Consider the following 21079-nt stretch of genomic DNA (forward strand, 5'->3'; position numbering starts at 1 on the left):
GTCTGGAATGATCGAACCCGGGCCACATTGGTGGGAGGCGAGTGCTCTTACATGGAGGTCAGCTTTTTCTATTTTCGTCGTATTTGGTTTCCGTTTTCATCGATAAGCAGAGAAAGTTAATTGTCGTGTAGGTTATCACTTGTCTCTAGGAACTAGTTTTCTTAAAAAATTTCCAAATTTGGCAAGCATTCATCGTCTTCTTTGGGGGGAAAAAATTACCCTTTTCGGCCCTTTTTTGGCGCTTACGCAAGACTAATGGTCGAAACACTTGTCAAACCGGTCTTTTGGAGTACATTTGTGCTCGTTTTGGGTGTTATTTGTACTCTGCTGACTGCAGTTGAATAATAATCTGTAAAACTTTTGCTAATTTTTCTTATTGAAGGTTATTTTTCAGAATAGTCGCGGGGTTTGACAATGAGAGCTTTTTTTTTTTAATAATTTTTTAAATAATTGTAAGTCCAGATATTAATTATTAATTAGTTTTATGGGTCCATTTGGCCCATAAATTTAGCTCATTGCGGGGGAGGGGCAGAAATGAAGATAACAATTATTGCCGAAGACAGTTAAAAATTCGAACAAAGCAAGCACAAATTAAACGACTAGAACACCTTTAAAGAGGATGGCCAATGGAATGAAGGGCCATAGGAAGATGAATGAATAAAGCAACAAAACATGGATGCATTTTCAAGTAGCATTTATTAGTATCCTGGCACTTGTGACATTTCTTTCAATCACTCTTGTTTACGGTTTAAGGTCATTAATAACTGATAACTGGGTCACTTAGTGCATACAGCACATGTCAGCTCTCGACCAGCAACGTAAGGACTGCAGGGTAAAGAACCACATTGTCCTTGCACAGGATACAACAAAGCACCATTTTTGTTTGCACTGCTTCCAACAACGTATTCTGGGTCCCCATCAACACAGATGAAGTCCTTGGAGCCTTTTTGGAGGTAGTGTTGTGTCATCAGGTACCCATGATATTCTTCAGTCCAGCCAGATGGGCAGACATTCCTTGCAGGGATCATCAGCTTTGAGGAGCGCGACTTTGCGAAGCACACAGCGCAGACTGCATCATGGTCGTGAAGGCTTCTCTTAAAGGGATCACCATTGTACTGGCTAACTTCATACTCTGTGCCATAAACATACCCAGAGCTCTGCGACCCATCTTTGTATTTGTCGTACTTTGGATTGTTTGGAAGACAAAGGTAGTTTCCTCCTCCACCAGAATGGGTGTAGTGTTCACCTCCAATTATTCCTTATACAAATGTTTAAAATAGAAAATAAACAAAAAACGAATGTCAAAAATCGTTTTAAGCTTATGGGCATATTGCTATCTTATTTGAATGCATTGTTCCTTGGCATATGAAAAAAAAATGTAATTAAAATAATGTGAAAAGGTGAAGTAATACATTGAGTACTTGTACACCTAAAAAAAGTGGAAAGTTGTGGCCTACTGTTGGTTCAAAACAAACAGCTCTTAAAGTAGTCGAAGTCGCTAAACTGACAGTGAGGTTCCGAATAATACTTGGCATTTCGCAAAAAATGGCTGTATTGAGAGAGAGTCATGTGGGGGTGAAAGGATAGGAAAGGTAGATTTGAGTATATTTGATTGCAAATCTTCCTTTCTCTTCCTTCAGTTTTCTAAAAAAATATCAGTTTTAATTCCTGTCTTGTCCAGCTTATTTTATGGCCCTCAAATCCACTTGAGATCCTTTTTTTTACTTGTACCTTTGTAAACAAAATCAGCGCCGCTTGGACATGTGGTTCTTCCCCAGCGCACGTATGTCACCCCAGATTTTCCTGGTGGCCCTCTTGATCCGTTATTTCCTTTCAAACCTGATAGAAATGTTGAATTTCAATTGAATGTTAACTTTCTTACCAACAGCAAGTTTTTCTTCAAGCTTCGTCCATACCCCTTTTATGGGATACTGTGAGAAATAGCATTGAATTAGCCCCCTGACTTAACCGCTATCATGCGAACACTGGTTAAGAGTTCCTAATTCCTTTCCTTTGTTTATTCAAAAAATCAGGATAGTTTTGAAGGCTCACCTGCAAGCTCTTTGCCAGGCAAGAAGGACGGTGCCTATAATTCAAAGTATTTTTGTCCCGGGTTATGATTATGCAGGAAATGTAGATCTTAACAAGTGCCATTGAAATCCATCAAGAAAATTTTTCAAAGATAATTTTTTTCAAGATAATTCATGAACAATATTTGTAAAAAACTTTAAAATACAAAGCAGTGTATGGCATTCTTTCTCAAGTTGACGCTTAATTATCTCTAAAAAATGCATGGTTCCCCCCAATTTTCTTTTTGTATACCAAGAGTACTTGCTAAGATCTACTTTCTCCGGATAGTTTAAACCGTGCAAAAATATCCCTTTATTAGTGAGAATCACCGACAGGAAACCCGAGTATCTCGAGACGCGCAGAACGTATGTGCAATAACAATAGTAGGCACCATCCTTAAAAGGGCATTTGGTATTATGTGTACTCGTTGGGGCTTTTGCGAATTCTATTACAATACCTTGTGGTCCTGCTTTTCCTGGTGGTCCAGGGGGGCCTATTCGTCCCACACCGTTGTATCGACCATCCCGCACTGAAGTGAACCAAATGAGAAAAAGCCCAGAAATTGTTATGAGGAAGCCAACTAGTAGGAACTGTCTTCACAGAATTTATATGAGAATTTAACGAAAACTAACATTTCAGTGTGCTTAAACAAACGCTGCATGGGGCCATCTGTTGAAGAATTTTTCGTAACTGTGTCTAATACTTTTGTTAATTTAAATGGGTTTTGAAAAAGAAAAGAACGAATGAATTTAAAACAACTTTACATTAACCTTTTAAAACCAAACAAAGAGCAGAATGCTTACTTTTTACCGAATTTTCAAGAATTCTTATTGTTTCTTCACATCACACCCTGTTAATATGCTCCTCATATTATACTACAGGTTGAGAAATTTCTGAAATGTGTTTGGCTAAGACCAGTATTATTTCCCCCAAATTTGAAATACTTGTAAACATTACAGCTTCTCAGCCTACATGTAGACTGTAAACAAAAATAGCATGAATTCTGCGGGGTATTTGAGATAAACACCACTCGTGGAAGTTCAAGATTCCCAAAATATCACTCACTGCTTGGCGGCTCATGATATTTTTGATGAATTTTGAAATATCGCTAGTGGTATTTATCCCAAATACCCCTAGAAAGCATGCTATTTCCTATACTGCAATACATGCTATAGTACACTTCATTATATCTTAGACAATATGCACAGTTTGATTGGCTAATTAAGGTGCCCGTAATTTTATGCTGTATGAGACCCTCCCTTAGGAAGTTGTATATGACATGTTGTATTGTGTTATGTTATTATACTGTTATGTTATATTAATATACAATACTCTTTATGTACAATGTATATCAGCGTTCCACCTCGGACATCAAACTTATCCTTTGAGTCATTTCTTTGTTGAGCCTTTGTGTTTAGGAAATTTCAAAGCCGTAGTTTGACTTAATCATTATAGTTAGCGGAAAACTATATATATTACATTAAAAAGGACTATACTCTGTATGTTATATTTAGTGCTCGTATTCTTTATCATAATTTTGTTTAAAATGGTTTAAATTGTGTGGTATTATGTTATGTTTAAATGATGTTATGTTATGTTAAATTAACGTCTTTACGTGTAAGTATTTTTCTTTTGACTTTTTATGGTTTTACTGTCATGCAGACATAATAATTATACAGACCAAGCAGGTAGGACAGTAGAGAGGAGTCACTTGATCGAGGTGGTGCATTCAATAGGGCGTCTAGTCTGCAGGAAAGCCACAAACAATAAATCATGTATAAATGTTATTTCTGACGGTTGAATGATTGGGAATGAATTAGTCAGAAAGTAATATTCTGACGGAACAATAGAGAGGCTCCTTGGGTATTCATTTTTTAAAATGATCTTCAAGCCGAAGTTTATATTGTATATGCAGTTTAGTTGTTCCCTTTTCTCAGGGTCTGGTACTGCTGCATTAGATGAGAAGTACGTTTCCCTGACATATTTTTTGGCCACTTCTTAAGGGTGGTTTTTCGTATCTTGCGTAGCACTCCTTCTCATAAGATTTTAAACCTTCACGTGTTATTTGAATGGTCCTATGCTGTAGTCAGGATTTGTTTGCATTGAAGACTGGCTGACGCATCCTCAATAAACTTTCACATTAAAGCTTCTGCTAGAGTAGTCAGAATTTACATATTTTAATAAAGCATTGTCTGTTTTTTTTTGGGGGGGGGGAGGGGGGGGGGAGGGGGGATGGGCTTGTTGATTCCCTCATGCAGTTGGCAGCATCCATCGCACTAAATCAACTCAAAGGAGCGTTATCCAAAACTGTATGATTGAAAAATCATGTACAGTACATTGTGAACTTGAATTTCAGAAAAACATCCAAATCCTTGAAAAATAGTTTGATTATTAAGCCAGAACGTTAAAAAAATATGTGTCGGAAGTTAAACTAACTAAACTTGAACGTACCGTTTAATAAATCTGGTTTCCATTTCTTGAAATTTCTTCTCCATCAGTGTCTTGCTTTTGTTGTGCCTGTGCAGAAAACATTACAGCATCAACTTGGATCGAATGGTAAGCAACTTCTATTTTCAAACGAATTTTCAAGGCTAAAATTCTATAACCCATAGCGATAAAAATACCGCGCTGCTGCTGAATTTTGTGTGGTAAAGATTTCTGTAATTTGTGTGTTGATAAGAATGGTTCACCACGAAGTACAACAAAGTGTCGCATGTCCTTTCCAGGATACTAACACTCACATTACTGAGGCATCGCTTGAAAATTTACCTTTCCTCCAATGCTCGAAGACGCTCCTGAAGAACTCGATAATTGCTGGCTGATCTTCGTTCTCTTTGCTCTGAGGGCATGAGGTTTTCACTAGCTTCGCCAACATCATCGTAGGATTCGGTGCTGCCAATATCCTCTCCAGGCTGTGGTCTTTCTAGACTTTCATTACTCACCATAGCGTTTGCCAACGTACAGCAACATATCATCAGTAGTGTAATAAAACGAAGATGATTGCCTGTAAGGAGGTGTCTAGGAGTTTCTGCTCGCTGGGTCAAATTTTTCCCACGCATGTTAGCGAAAATCGAAGAATCAAAGAAACAACCCCTTTTCCTTCCAAAAAGAAATTGTGGCAACATCTGGATATTCAAAGGTATTAACTAATCAAGCTAAATCATTTGCAAGAGAATTTTCGTGTTTTAATGATTATGTGACGTTGCACGACTTCAACAAAACACTGCGGACAAACAACTCTCTTCAGTGGTAAAAATACCTTGGCTTTACTTTGAGAAAGAGGACTTGGCACTTTTGCCAGTCGCGAATCGAATGAAAGCCCTGTTCACGAATCTGCTTAATTTGCTCAATGGACAAAAAATTCTCGACATGGGAAAATAATTGTCTCAACGGAATACTGACGTGTAATAGCAAAACGTGAAAAATTAATTTATTTGATTGATTAACCACAATCACGACAGATATGTCATTCACCGGCCTTGGTCGGTCCGTATTGGGAAAAACTGTACCCGAGGTCTCGAGTACGGCCCAAGGCAGTTTATATTTTTTCCTAAAAAGATATGCTGGCTGGGAATCATTGCTTAAGGCTGGCCTGCGATGCTTATTATCAAAAGAGAAATATCACTGAGGCCATACCGCATTGATCGGTTGATTTTGTTCACAATAATTTGTAAAGCAACACTGTTTACTTTTAAAAACATTTCAATGCAGGCATTTTAAGTCACCTGGCGCCGCCATCACACAAGCTCACCCAAACTAGGATTCCCCCCGGGTTGGCGGCCAAGATAGAGAAATTTCGCCCGCTCCCAGAGCCAATCAGATTGCAGGATTCGCAGAATTCTGCCCGCTCGCGCATTGAGAAAAAATAATAAAAGACAAATATTTCGAAAGGGGTGATTTGATAAAGACAACAGAGAATTACGGACATAGTTAACTAGCAAATTAAGCAAGAAAACGTACCGTGGCCAACAGTAAGTCGACAAGCACGAAGTTCATAATATATCAGTCTTTTCTTGGTTGTATGGTTCATTGCTTCCCCCTCTATCGTATCCCTCCAAACCAGGATTGCAGTCGCCTATCTGCCGTGGTCTGCTCCTATAGATGTTGTTTCGGTCACTGAATCGCAATCAGACAAGCATGAATACCGGTAATACTTTTTTTTACATTGGTGCCTCTCCATTAACTACGGCTTATCATAAAAACTTTCTCCAAACAAGAAATCAGTGTTTACCATTCTTACACAGAAGTCGGCGAGTCGAGTGTTCATGTTGTAGTTTGGCAGCCAGTCAAACGAGTTTGTCACGGATTTGTTTGACGCGTTCAAGGCGGGAATTATTATTTAATATTGAAATGAATATTAAAATATTAACTTTGGTCCATGATTTGTTTCCGCATTTCTATGGCCAGGAGGTTTTCAGTCATTTTGAATTTATCCTCAAGTTTTACCCTTACTTGATGAATAATCTATACATTGTTCGAGGTTGTACTATTTTTCAGTGCGGCACGAATGCCCTGAAAACTGCCCGTGAAAGAATGCAGCTTATTTTCCCAACCGGACATATAATCTTCTAGTGCGGGAGATCAAATAAAGCACTGTACACACTGGCAAACGCAACATTGGATCAGCTGAGGAGTCCACAAACAAATCCAGGGTTGTGATCAGAGCGGTCAAATTCTGTTATTAGAAATCCACAATTCATGGTTGGTTGAAAACATATGAGTAATCATTTGGACTCCAGTGTGAAGCGTCGAAAATCCTTTGTCCTCTGTGTTGATTTAGGTAATGTCGGGGTAGAATATTGTGACATGAGTCAAGTCATGGCTCTCTTAGTTTGTTGGAATGCCCCTGAAAAAGCCGCTACAAGAAGATAGAAAGACACAAGACCAGACCCAAAAAAGCTTTCTTACAGCACAAACATGTACGTTAAAAGAAAAAAAACCCAGACCAATCATTGTAAACATCATTTGCATCCCTAGACGTCATACAGATAATAGGAACGAAGCGATGAATTCCGTATTTTTCTGGGATGTGATCCTAGTCATAACGAGCTACAAATGAACAAAATCGTCCCAAAAAGGTAGCTTGTAAACAGGCTTCTCTTTGGATTGTTCCAAATGTTGGCTTCGAATTTTGTTTTAACTTCATGACAAAAGGGAGGGAAAAATGATGTATAAAGGAGGAAGCGACATGCCGCATTAGTTAGGGGGCAAGATTTGCACAAGACGAGTTGCAATCCCGCTCCAACCACCATGAGTACTTCAAGTCGAGTTTAATCGCTTTCTTCAGGCTTTAATAAAAAGGTCACCAATAATTAGTGAGTGGTAATTAGTGTAGTGAGTAATAATTAGTCAGTAATTAGTGAGAAGAGCAAGAAGACTAAGTATATTTCCAACGTTAACTTTTTGCCAAATGTAAATTAAACGGAACAAGTACTGATCGAATGCTGGGCAAGAGCCTTTAGCAGGTGCTTTAGATCAGAGCATGAACCAGCTGCATCTTGACAAATTCACGATGGCCTAACGTGATAAGTACAATGTAAAATAGCAGAAGTTTAACGATTCAGTAATCTTTAAAAGCCACTGAACATGATCATTTTTTGTGCAGTTCATTATCAGAGGAGTCTTCGGCAGAGGTATCTTTCTCGTCCTCAAAGTACTTCTGACAAAAAAAAGATAAATATACATAAATTAACATCGTGCAAGACTAGGATTATCATTTCAAATGTGTTAGTTTTCATGGCTGCGATCACATCTATACGACATAACTAAAGTTTAACTTAAGTAAGCCCGTTTCAAAGGGTGACCTGAAAACACTGACCCCCGGTCCATGGACTACCCAAACGGACTACCCCAAAAATACTATTTCAAGTGAGTACTATTGGTCGTAAGCAGCGTCACAATTAGTGCTAAACCTAAACATCCATTATAAACAGCGTTGGTCAACAGTATTTAAGTCTAATTAAAAAGCCCCCATTTTTAAAAGGTTACGCGGCTTTCAATAATTGTTGTGATGGCCGATTACTTCATGTAAGTGAAGTGAAACTGGTGCAACAATTACTGAAAGCTAACCTTTTTAAAATGGGCGCTTAAACTTAAATACTGTTGACCAACGCTGTTTAAAATGGATGTTTAGGCGTAGCACTAATTGTGACGCTGCTTACGACCAATATACTCACTCGAAATAGTATTTTTGGGGTAGTCCGTTTGGGTAATCCATGGACAGGGTCAGTGTTTTCGGGTCCCCCCGTTTCAAACGTCGAAATTTTCATGTGCCGAACCTAATACCTATTTGGGTCGACCCAAATGAATACTGAGTTCGACGGTTAATTCAGACGTCAAACTTTTTATGTGCCGAAACTAATTCTTGGCGTAAACAAATACCATTTTCAACGGTTAAAATAAAGAAATGAACCGATGAAAGAGGTTTGAAACGACTCATTCTCATTCCATCCCATTTCGCTTCAGTACAAAAAGCCAAAATAGTTACTTTGATAGTTTACTCGCTAAGTTGGAACAGCTTTATTTGCTGTGTTTTTTTATATTCAAGGAAATTGCGATCATATTGAGATGCAAATGCACACCATGAATTTTAGTTCTTATAAATAGCGTTAAAGAAAGTTGGAAGTCAACTGTTGTGAGCTGTCTAGTTTCAGAATGACCAAACCAGTTTCTCGAGAACGCCGCTCTCAACGGTCGTTACGCTTTTCTGATATCTCTTCACGCAACACAGGTGGTGAAGTGTTACTGCTCTCTACAAGCCAATTATCACCGCAGTTATATTGAAAAATACATTAAAGTAATTTATGCATTAGGTTCGGCTAGGTTCGAACTTTTGCCGTTCTATTCGACTGGTGCGGGTCGACCCGATTATAAATCTGTCTAACCTAATTGATTTATACGTCGAACTTTTCATGTGCCGAATCTAATGATTACGTTCGGCACATGAAAGTATCGACGTTTGAAACGGGCTTGAGTGTCAAGTTACGTGACGTCATACCTAACTGTACTTAGTGCTTTCGGTCAACTTTGCGGTTAAACCACGCAGTTAACTACAGTTATTACTGGGTTGCCGTATGGCAATCCCAGTCGGAAATTTGGTAGGTTTTTCCGTTTTATTTTATTTTCCGTGTCGGTAAAAGTCTTGCCTGTCACTCCCCTGGTAAGTGGTTTCTTTGCGCATAGAGCCTTCTGCGCGTATTTTCTTAGGATCGAGAGGGCAGTGGAAATGCGTAGATTTCTCTGGTGGACACAGGAGAATCATTAACTTAGCCTGCAATGGCGTCGAAAGTCATGTAACGCGAATGGCGTTTTAGTGGATCCTTAAATAAAATATACTCTTGTGGAGCTCAATAATGGAAAGTCAGTTGGATAAACTAGGCAGGCGGTGAAAAACCAACACCTGGAATCGCAAAAGCGACGAGTAATGGACTTCCACAACAATCTATCGCCCGTCGAGCCGAAATCAAAGTGAGCTGTATTTCTAAAATAATATTTAACCAAGTGTGCTGTTATGTAGAACACTGAAACCAAATGGAAAATTCTCTGGTAACTTATGGGTTCAACAAAGACAGAGAACGATTGAACGAATCGAACAGCTTACGTGGATCTGTGATCAACTTGCACAGTCTTCGAGTAAAAAAAATAATTGGAAATGTAACAGCCAAGAATTATTTGAAAGAAAGCTTGCCGTGTATTTTGTGCTTCATTATTCAAGGAAAAGGTTCTTCATGGAAACGGTTTGATCCTAAAATTTAGTTTGTTGCAATATTGCGCATATTTGACACGATTGAGTTTCTTCTCTTCACGCACGTAATGAAATAGAAGGGGTTTTTGCCTCTAATAGCAAATATGTTGTTTGTTTCAAAAAATTGTTCGCTGGAAAAGGTGGCCGTTATGAATTCATCATGTTTTATGATATGCGAGCTTAACTGGATAGTTTTTATGGCAATAGTAAAGCATTTTCTTGTCAAAATGAGGCTAGCGTCTTTCTGGTGTGTTAACTTAATTAAATTGTGAGTTTGTATTTGCCGTCTGCCGCGTAACCTTGATTTCCACTCTCAAAATTACCTCCAGAACCTACTTTTTGCGTAGAATAAGCTTTTAGAATGATGTTCTTGTTTTGCATAAAGCATGCAAGCTAACAAAATATGTACCTCGCATTTGTTAGCGTTAATAGTATTTTAGGTCCGATGCTTCTGTTTTATGAGGGGTATATTGTTTTGGTCTCCCATCCAAACGCTAATCCCGCTGGACAATGTTAACTTCAGTGAACTTTGGTATTACAAATCAGTCAGATGCTCAGAGGGTACGCTTAAACTTGTGATGAAAAGAAGTTGTGAGGGAACTTGAAAATTATCAACATGTCAGCCCAGGAGCCAGTGTTTCTCGCTTCTCTTTTATTTGTTATTCTTCAGAGACTGGAATGCTGTAGTTCAATACCACACAATTCAGTGCCTTCTGAGTTTCTGTAACACGTACCACAGGCAACCCAGTGTATGCCTCAAGGAAGCATCTCGTTTCAAATTAGCCTATGGATGACGTCAGAATTAAAAGAGGTTCGTGACTGCCCTTATTGCTGTTCCGTGAAATGTCAATATGGTTGACCAACGTAAAGTGTGTCTAGTTTTTCTTTTTATTTCTTTTTTCCGAGCGGCAAACCGTAGGAGAAAAATGCAAAATAAGCTGAGAATTTTAACGGATACTCGACGCCGAAGAAGGCAAGAAGGCGAGTTACTTGCTGTTTTTGGTTCAGTCCCCTCGATTCACGCTTGGTTCTTATTTTGCGTATTCTCATCTCGAACGTGCGAAAAGAATTGTCGCATTCTGATTGGTTGTTTGTTTGTTTGTACACTTAAGACTAAGCCATAAATCTTGCTTGGGTATAACTATACAGTTAGTCTGTATTGTTTTGGATCACCGAGGCGTAAATTTTCTAACTATAGTTAGAGAGAACAGAGAAGCGGTCACATTACCGAAATAGCCAACTATAGTTATCCCCGCCTTAACAATAGTTAGTAGCCCAGATGTGACCACAGCCAATGTCAGGGATAAGTAGTGTGCATCAAACTAAAACACATTATCTATTAAAGGATACCAATTAATTAGTTAGAGCGAACAGAGAAGCGGTCACATTACCGAAATAGCCAACTATAGTTATCCCCGTCTTAACAATAGTTAGTAGCCCAGATGTGACCACAGCCAATGTCAGGGATAAGTAGTGTGCATCAAACTAAAACACAATATCTATTAAAGGATACTAATTAATTATTGATTCACAAACTCCTGTTTTTCCCCAGCTTAGTTTTGCCGTTGTTGTCGTTTCTTTTAATTGAGTTTACAGTGGTATCTGCATGTTTGTATTGAAGTTAGCAAACAATGATAACACCAGTGAATGAAATCCTGGAAGAGATTTCTGTTGACCCGAGGATACTCGGAAAAAGCTCGAGTGCTTTTTTGCAGAAGTCGAACCTACGACCTTACGATTACTAGTTCGGATGCTCTACCACTGACCTACAGGAGACTCGCGGGTGTCAGGTCATTAATAGGGAGCTTACGAAACGACGACGCCGACGGCAACGACGACGCTACAAAACAATAGGTTTAGTGAGCAAAAACAATGGCTCTGCACGCTCTGCACGTGTGTTTTACATTTTGGTACATTTCTTTGCCGTCATGTCCTAAATGACGACGTGAAAAATTCAAGGTTCTTTGGAGGACGTTAGCACAAGACGATGAATTTTCAGTTCTCTCTCTACGCTTCCAACTCACTCATACCAGTTTAATTCCTCGACAGTTACTACACATTTTTAACGCGAAACTACATGAAATAGTTTCTTAGTGATATGAATAACGCGAACTTGTATTTTTAAATAAAGTCCTCGTAGCCGTCGTCATCCTCGTTTCGTAAGCTCCCTAATGCGACAGTTGTCCCGCCACACTGCTTGGATCTAACTTGTCGAAAGGGAGCAAATTCGCCATGGAACTGAAAGAGATTCTCCTGTATAGAGCGGTGTTGAGCAACCGAACTAGTAATCGAAAGGCAGTAGGTTCGACTCCTGCAAAGAAGCACTCAGAAAGACCCTTCCACGGTTTTTGACGCCATCTTGGCTGCGGAGCTAACACGGCTAAATTTACAGTAAATGTATGGGATTTTGGCTGACTTTGAACCACTTTAGCGCCGCTAAAATGAGACGGATTTCCACAGTGAAAGCGTCTTTTAAAAGACATTTATACTGAGATTATTTTCATGAAATATAAAGAACAGATTCAGGCTACAACGACCATAAACGAATTTTTAAGATTTCATACAAACCCTTCTAAAATCATCACGGCAAATTGCCGGCGAAATTAGAAGCAACATGAACAAAACAACATGTAGAAAACATGTAGACTTAAATGGAACATTTGCTTGAAACGCGAACGTCTTTGGGATCATTTATAATTCGCGAGATGTACCCTGATAGTATTCTCACCTTCCACACGTATTCATGGTGATCTTGTCCAAGTTCATTGAAAGGTTTGCCAAGGCCCTTGATTGGAGACCTAAATTCCCGGTCATCGTCCGTGAGAAGTCCTGGGTTGTGCTTTGTGAAAAAAATGACGTAACTGAATGAAAGCGTCACCATAGAAATTATCTGGAGTATTGTCGGCCAATTCCTTTAGCTCATCCATGCATGCGCGGATATTTGTTTCATCACACACAGATTTCTGCATTGGAGAGAGAGCCATGTGTTTTATTTTTTACGAAGTGACTTACTGACTGATTAACTGTTTGATTGACTGACTGATCGAAGTGATTGATTGATTGATTAATTGATTGATGGTTGAATTGATTTCTCCGTCAATATATTTATATCCTCATCATCATCTTTATTAGGTCGGTAAAAACCGGTTATGCAACACACCAACCACTTGCAAAATTTAAAATAAGATCACAAGTCTTAGCAAGCAATAAACGATCAATAAAAAAGAATAAGTGCACTTGCTTATAGATTCTTATCCAGTTAATAAACTACGGTAACAATAAAATAGACAATATAATTAAATTATCTACACTTGACATATCTTTTGTTAAACTAGTGAACTAAGATAAGATTGGTTGGGAATTTTGCAAGGGTCATGATTTGAGGCATGTTTGGGAGAACTTGATTCCGTAAAAATGGTTCATGTCATTCAGTTTCGAGTTAGCGTTCGGTACGCTTAAATTCACGTCGTTTTCAGGACGAGGACAACAAAGAAATGTACCAAAATGAAAAATGCAAGGGCAGGGCGAGCAGAGCTTTTGTTTTTGCTCATTAGAGCTATTGTTTTTTAGCATCACCCAACTAGCTATAGTGGACTAATACAAATGCTGCATTTTGATTGGCTACGCTACTAGAGGATTATTGGTAATAGTCATCGAGTAGCGAAAAGTATGACGCTTCCTTTCGTTTTATTCCCGAATAAATATTTCTTCAACTTGCATTTGCTAACTTTGTTATTGCCTTTTCTATCCGACTAGTTGGGTGATACTAAAACAATTAGACCCTTCGCCCTCAAGGGCCACGGGTCAATAGCCCATGAGGCGAAGCCGAATGGGCTATTGAACCGTAGCCCTTGCTGGCTACGGGTCTAATTGTTAAGTGGCGTTCTTGAAGTCGTCGTCGTCGTCCTTGCGTCAGCTCCGTAATGAGGAAAATGAGACGCGGTTTGATATTTCAATGGTTTGAACAAAAATGAATACCTTCGAAAGTTCCCATTTAAGTCCCGATCCTGAATAGTGTCTTTCAGAGTTACATTCGGTTATCAAACCAAAGTAACAGTTGGAATTTGTTACCAATTCTTTCATTCTGGTTTAATTTAGTTTAGGACACATCGAAACCTATGTAGTCGTCACAGACAATACTGACCTGCAAAGTAATGGAGTCATCCATGTTGACATTGCTCCACCACCACCCAGAGGGGATGTAAAATATTTCACCCAGTCTCTGCGAGCATTCAAACGGTTTGTAATCCTCCATCAAATGCGGCAAAGTGTGAGCCCACCATAGGAAGGATTCTGACTTCTGAGAGTCTTGGGATCGATGATCATTGCTAACGACACCTGAAAATGCGAAATAGAAGACGAATGATTCTTGGTGGAGCAATTTTTATTTGTTCAACAGCGCGGACAGCATTATTATCATTATTATTATTATTATTATTATTATTATTATTATTATTATTATTATTATTATTATTATTATGCAGTATATGCAGTATAAAAGTTCGTATGCTAGCTTAGCACATAGTTCAATAGCGCGCTATTGCGTAACTTAAAGGCTGTAAAAATAACCTGAATATGTTTAAAAAGTTCGTATCTACATACATCTATCTATATATAAACGAATTACAAAGGTTAGCTTCGATTCTTGAAAAGGTAGAAATGTAAAATGAATATCTTCAGACCTATTAAAACAATAATATTAAAGCTTCTAAGACGATTCTACTTGCAAAAATATATATAGATATATATTTTAATCCTAAATAATTGTTCTGTTGTCTCTGACGGGGGTTAGTATCTACTTATGTTAACACTTTGAAAAATCTCGCAATGTTCAGACTTTCAGACAAAACGACCTTCTGCATTTTCAACAATACTTCTTTACCCCTTTTAACTGCTACAAGACTTCGGATGGTGCTCTCCAGTTCCTCACTATATCCTCCTAACACGTCCATTACGATGTTAAACTGTTTCACTTGATATCCAAGAAACTGCCTCTTCAATTCCAGTCGCAATGGGGCATACTTTTCCGTCTTCTCGCAGCTCTTGATCTCCCTGTTGTTCATCCAAGGACAGGTCATCTCCAGCAAGATGACAGGTTTTGCTGTGCTATCCACTATTCGGGCGTCAATTCTGTTAGCTCTCACCGTCACATGATCTGCATAAACAGGGACATCCCAGAAGGCTTGCGCTCGGGTCATTTTGATAGACAGGTTTAGGTTCGCTCAGTGAATATCATGGCGGTACACTGTCCATTAGGTCTAGGCTGTGCAGAATCTCAAAAAAAATTACTTTCAACACCGCATTATGTTGTTGCAGATATTTGGACTGCGCAAGCGCAGAGCAACCAGCTAATACGTGTGCCACCGTCTCAGCTGCCTTGCCACATAAACGGCACATAATCTGGTCTGACCCCGTTCTTGTCTTCTTACTCTGGTATACTCTGGTGGGAAGTAACTGTTCGTACAGCTCAAACACGCCAGCGATAACATATGTCGGGCATGTCCTCCATTGCCACAGCCAACTAAAGCTATGGGATTGTCGGACATCCCCTGTACCAGAGCCTTCTTGTTCTTCTTCCCATCGAAAAGCTATCAACTTTCCCTGCCAAGCCTGGCCTGATACCTGATCTTTCAATTTCTTCTGCTGTGCGCTTCTTAGCTTTTGCTTGATCTTTGACTACTTCACCTTCCTCCGTGCAGCACATTGGTGTAGGGTATGTAAGAGATAGCTCTAATCCAAGCTCTCTACTAAACTTTGTCGCCTCCTTGATGAGTGAGCTATGGCCTAGCACACCTGAACACTTCCGAACAAGCTCCATTGTCGGGTCAGTGTTCTTGAACAGTTTAAGTGCGCCTTTGATCTTGATGGCCTTATACTCGTCCTCCACCGATCTCAGGCCTCGCCCGCCCTGATCCCGCGATAGGTAGCACAATGCGGTTGAGCCCAGAGGATGTTTACCACCATTACTGACCACAATCTTGCGTGCTTCTCGATCGATTTGTTGAAGGTCAGTGACAGGCAGGTGCTGTGTCCACATCAAATAGCTCAGAACAGGCAGAGCATACTGGTTTGAAGCAACCACTCGATGGTAATCTGAAAGAGGGCTGGACCATATAAAAGAGAGTCTCTTCAAATACTCCTCTGAGGCAACCTTAAAAGCCAGTTGATCTTCTTGTTGCGATGTTTCCAGTACTCCAAGAAATTTGTACTGCTTGCCTTTTTCAAACACTGTATGACTGATGACTCATCAAACTTAATTGACTCCTTCCACATGTTCCACTTTTACACCCCTCTTAACATGCACGACTGAGCACTTCTTAGGGTTCCACTGAAGCCCTATGTAAAAAGTAAAGTAAAGTAAAGCAACCATATTTAACGTCGATAACTCGTAACAGTAATTCAACTGACAAACCTGAGGTCGACGGTGTGCTTATTTTACTCCCACCTCTCCATCAGTGCTCCGTTTTACTGGTATTTAAAGCTACTTAGCTACACGGAAAGAAAAGAAGTCGAAACAAGGATGCGAGATCCGGGAATCGAACTCAGGACTTCTTGCACCAAGGCCGCGCACTAACCAACTGTGCCATCCTTGCATCTTACCTCTGGTTGATCTGAGGACGGTGTTCAACTTCTTCTCCGACGGTGCATAGATCTTAAGATCGTCAATGTAGAGTAGGTCCGTCACCTTAGTGCTCAGTGGCTTGGACAATCTATACCCCTCTGTCGCCTTAAGTGACCATGCGATGGGGTTTAGGCAGATGGTAAAAAGCCTCGGGCATAGCGAGTCTCCTTGGGGAAGACCTCGTTTAAATTGGATAGTCTCTGATATTTCCTTGCCGAACTTTGTTGTGGTGACAATCTTGGTGTTCCACGTGCTACAGAGCTTGGTAACCACCCTTTCCAACCATCTCGGGAATCGGTGTACTTCCATCATTTTGCAGAGCCAATCATGATCAACGGAGTCATATGCCTTTGTGACGTCTACCCACGCCATACTCAGGTTTCTTTTACCAGGATGACAGTCTTGTGTGACCATTTTGTCGATCAACAAATTATCCATTGTGCCACTGCACCCCTTCTTAGCTCCCCTCTGCTCAGCCTCCATCAAACCATGTTCCTCCAGGTGCTCATCCATTGGAACCAACAAACATGCAGTAAACCATTTGTAAACTGTGTTGAGGCATGTTATCGGCCTTTGGTTGTTACTTGAAAATCTCCCGCTTTGGGGATCAGTGATGTTTTGCCCCCCACAAACCAAATAGTAAAATCAGTCTGGGCCATAGAAATTGCCTCAAAGCTTGCTGTGACACTATTATGCAACGCCTCAGCTTTCTTCCACCAGTAGTTTGCTAGTTTGTCTGGACCAATATTATTATTATTATTATTATTATTATTATTATTATTATTATTATTATTATTGTTATTGTTATTGTTATTGTTATTGTTATTGTTATTATTATTATTATTATTATTATTATTATTATTATTATTATTATTATTATTATTATCTTAGCAATATCATGCTGATAGTTCTGGCGCAAGCTTCAACAAGCAACCTCAGCAATCCAAAACTTGCCTCAGGATCCGGGCGGTATTCATTAAAGGTGGTTTAACACACCTGGAACAAAATATTGAGAAGGAGGATAAAGTCCCCAGCGTTTTCTTCCAAGAATCAAAGCACTCCATACTGAAGCATTTATGGACTCCACCCTCCAGTGAAAGCCTGATCTCCTTGGTGCCATCTCAAACGAAAGCCGGACTGGACGAATGTCTTCATCTACAACCTACTTAAAAATAAAAATAATTATCAACCTCGAATACTGCGTTTCTGTATTTCTGATGGGCTCACTCGCTTAATATCGGTAATCAGCTCACGTGTCTTATGATCCCGCCTCGGACATAGGATTGGCTATAACCAGAGATAACCCTAACGGTAACCCCTCCTCTAACTCTGTTATGTACAACCTCATCATCTTATATCCAACGCGGGCTCATGGAATCCTTATCATTTAAATCCTAACACTAGTAGCGATCGGTCTATAACGTATTGAAACTGTAAAACGGTATTTTGTTCAAAGACGGCGCAGTGGTGAGAGCAATTGCCTCCCACCAATGTGGTCTCCGGGTTCGATTCCCAGAATCGGCGTCATATGTGGGTTGAGTTTGTTGGTTCTCTACTCTGCTCCGAGAGGTTTTCTCCGGGTACTCCGGTTTTCCCCTCTCCTCAAAAACCAACATTTGTCTTGATTTGAGTTAAGTGTTAATATCAGTTTACAGTGTCCCCAAATTAGTGCTCCAGCACTAGAACGACTAGACTCTTATATAAAGTTCCTTTCCTTTTTTGTATGATGCATAACCCAACCACCGTTACTGGACTAACCAGTGGGGCAAGCATCTGGTAAGTTAACAACACGTTCAAGTGTACGGTTCTTGGACCTAATAGCAATAACTCGTATATGCTCTACAGACGAGGGACCCGTTTCTCGAAAGTCCCGATAACTTCCCGTGCCAGAAAAGCTAATTGTCAAAATACTATCTACTTATTTCAGAAATCTGGTCTTTCAACAAGTTTACGAGCTCCGAAAGAACAACATATCGGTAATAGCAAATTTTTATCCCTTGACGCCGTCTTCGCTTGAAGATACAAAGAGATATATTTCCCTGACATTCGCGCTAAAAAATTCTGAACATTCCAGAAGCGAACCCCTTATCGCTATTAAATATTTGTTATAACACTCTTTTCTCTTATTCTCCGCTCTCTTTTCTTTAATCATTTTCATTTCATTCTCCTCCATAACTTTTTTCTCTCGGTTTTAAATTGTTGACGCATTTTCTCCAACACATCTTCAGTGTACCTCCATATAATCTTGATAGAATTCCGGAAAACGGAATTCACTGAGTAACTCGGAATAAATCTCTTCAAAATTGTTCATATGCACTTTTGAAGGCTTCTTGTGCATGTCAGTGTGACGACTTCGATATTCATTCCACAGTGAATATGGTGTCAGACTTTCCAATATATCCACCTTGACGCCTTTTGTTAGGATCATCCCTACAGAAAAAATGCAAAGACTGGTGGTTATGTGTTGGCATGAGGCACGATTCCACAATCCAGGACAAAAATCGTTGAGACTTACCTCAAGATTCGTCCAACAACACCCTCCTCTCCCCCTTCCCCACCCAAAGCAATGGATGTTGTTTACAAAGAAGCAGGAAAAGAACCGAGTCATCCCTCAGAATTGTTTGGGGGGAGAGGCATAATCAGGCGAGCGGCCCGGCTTTTCTGAGGCAGTCGTGTTTTGTCACGCAAGCTAATAAAAAGACCGAGGGAAGCTTGGCAAGAGGAGAGAAAGAAGGGACTTCACCCGTTGCAGTAACCGACGCGTTCAGAATTTCCCATTGCACCAGCAACGAGAAATTCGGATTGGTCCGTTGACAATGCGCCGCTGTTACGGTTAGACTGCGAGCAGTTCCTTCATAAATCAGTGGAGCGGCCCGCTTTTCTGAGGCAGTCGTGTTTTGTTCACGCAAACGAATAAAAAGATCTGATTATTGCACAGGGAGAAAGAAACGGGGTTCAAATAAGTGGTAGTTGTTTTCTTTGAAAGACACTGTATAGCAGTTACAGCACTTCTCAGAGGGCTTAATTAAAAAGCAATTAAAACTTTAGGGTTATCAAAAATGGTATTTCGTTGATACTGATATTTGAAGTGAAATAAAGGGATAGAATAGTCCACTGTGCAGCTCTTTAGAATATAGAAGAAAGGTTGCCCAGGTATGTTGGCGACCTAATCGTTTTACAATTATCTTAATATTACCAAGTTGTTTAAAATCCCAAGATTTCATGGCGTCCCAGCTGTCCATCATCCCCGTCAAGATGACAGGCTTCCCTCTATTCATGTAATTCTCCACGAATGTCTCTTTTGTTGGCTGGTGGACACGTTCAATCGTGCATTCTGCCTCACGCTGTTCTTTGATCTGCTCAGTCATGTGCTCGAAATAAAGTTGTTGTTGCAGCAAGCGTTTGCGTCGTCGAAGCTCGTGAGGAAAGAGGAACTCCTCCGCGTCTTTTGTTCGCTTGTCCGAGCCGTTGGTTTGGGAGAACGTTGCTTGGGGAGCTTGCAAAGGCGAGAATACATCGGAACCGATCTCGTTGGGTGATCTTAGATCTGAAAGAACGTGAAAGTGCGTGCGAAAAATGAGTGGGCCTTGGGTCAAGGAGAGGCGCCTCGCCTCTATCCAAGCCCCCACTCGCTTTTCACAGGAAATTGTTTTCGTTTTCCCGACTATCTGGGAGCCTGGAGCAGCAGTCCCGGACAAAATTGTTGAAACACTTTACAATACCTTGCCCTCCTACAATGTTGTTTTGACAATTGGACTCAGAAACTGGCGTTAAAACAACATTGTGAGGGAGTTAGTTGTATAAAGTAAAAAAAACAAAAACAGCAGTAGACTAGCAACCTTTCTGGCATGATTATGGTGCTGCAGCAAGAATCCCCCTACAAGAAGGGGTTTCTCTCCACTAACTGGTGTGGATGGTGAGTTGAGGGAAAATCATAGCAAAAAATTAGGGCTAGGCTGTTAAATGAAGGAGAGAAATTTACAAGGTAAAATCTCAACCTCATAGTGGGGTTAGTAAACAGAACAAACTCTGTGTGAAATTAAAAACTTTAATACCAAAACCAGCCTGAGATACAAAAAAGTAAAATAAAAAAGGAAAAAATATTTTCTCTTTGTGAATAAAACTGAAAATTTGGAACGGAAATTGAATTGTGATCTATGGAAAAAGGGAATTTATCAGAGAAAAGAAAATTTATATTATTATTTTAAGGAAATAGTTATTTGCAAACCATTCGTTTCTTTGAAATAAAGATATGCCTATCCAAAAAGGGAAATGCGTATGAGTTTAAATATTCTTGAAAAATGAGGAAACTTAATTTGATTTATTCTGATTTTTCGTTCTTTTTTGTCCATTCAGATAAAGCCATTCATTGTGATGAATATCAAAATAGAACCAGATGTGTCCTTTGGAGTCCATGTTGTTGCAGATGAAACTTACTTGGCGTTTTCTTTTGTCCATTTTTTGAGGGCTTGCCCAGTGTTGTGAAGAGTAGATCCATTCTGTTATAATATTAGGGGAGCATCCATTGCCCAGAAAAAATAGCATTAGTTGGAAAGTGTCTTTTTGTCCGATGGGTTTCTTCCAGAAAGTTGATACAATTTCTTTGGGCCAGACTTGAACTGGATAAAATACATCTCCATTAA

The 21079-nt window shown here is 39.7% G+C and overlaps 1 protein-coding gene and 1 pseudogene across 1 annotated transcript; both read right to left on the reverse strand.

The window, feature by feature from the left end:
- Positions 1–677: 677 nt before the first annotated feature.
- LOC137976312 (uncharacterized) lies at positions 678–6186 on the reverse strand. The gene is made up of 7 exons (XM_068823615.1): positions 6031–6186; positions 4840–5195; positions 4522–4587; positions 3752–3816; positions 2528–2599; positions 1732–1839; positions 678–1258 (listed from the first exon to the last, which is right to left on the reverse strand). Exons 1-7 carry the CDS (start codon positions 6064–6066, stop codon positions 777–779), a joined length of 1185 nt encoding a protein of 394 aa, XP_068679716.1. The 5' UTR covers positions 6067–6186; the 3' UTR covers positions 678–776.
- A 1474-nt stretch (positions 6187–7660) lies between these two features.
- On the reverse strand, positions 7661–20934 carry LOC138011455 (uncharacterized; annotated as a pseudogene).
- Positions 20935–21079: the final 145 nt, after the last annotated feature.

The sequence above is a fragment of the Montipora foliosa genome, chromosome 1 (assembly GCF_036669935.1).
Source record: "Montipora foliosa isolate CH-2021 chromosome 1, ASM3666993v2, whole genome shotgun sequence".
Taxonomy (NCBI): Eukaryota; Metazoa; Cnidaria; class Anthozoa; order Scleractinia; family Acroporidae; genus Montipora; species Montipora foliosa.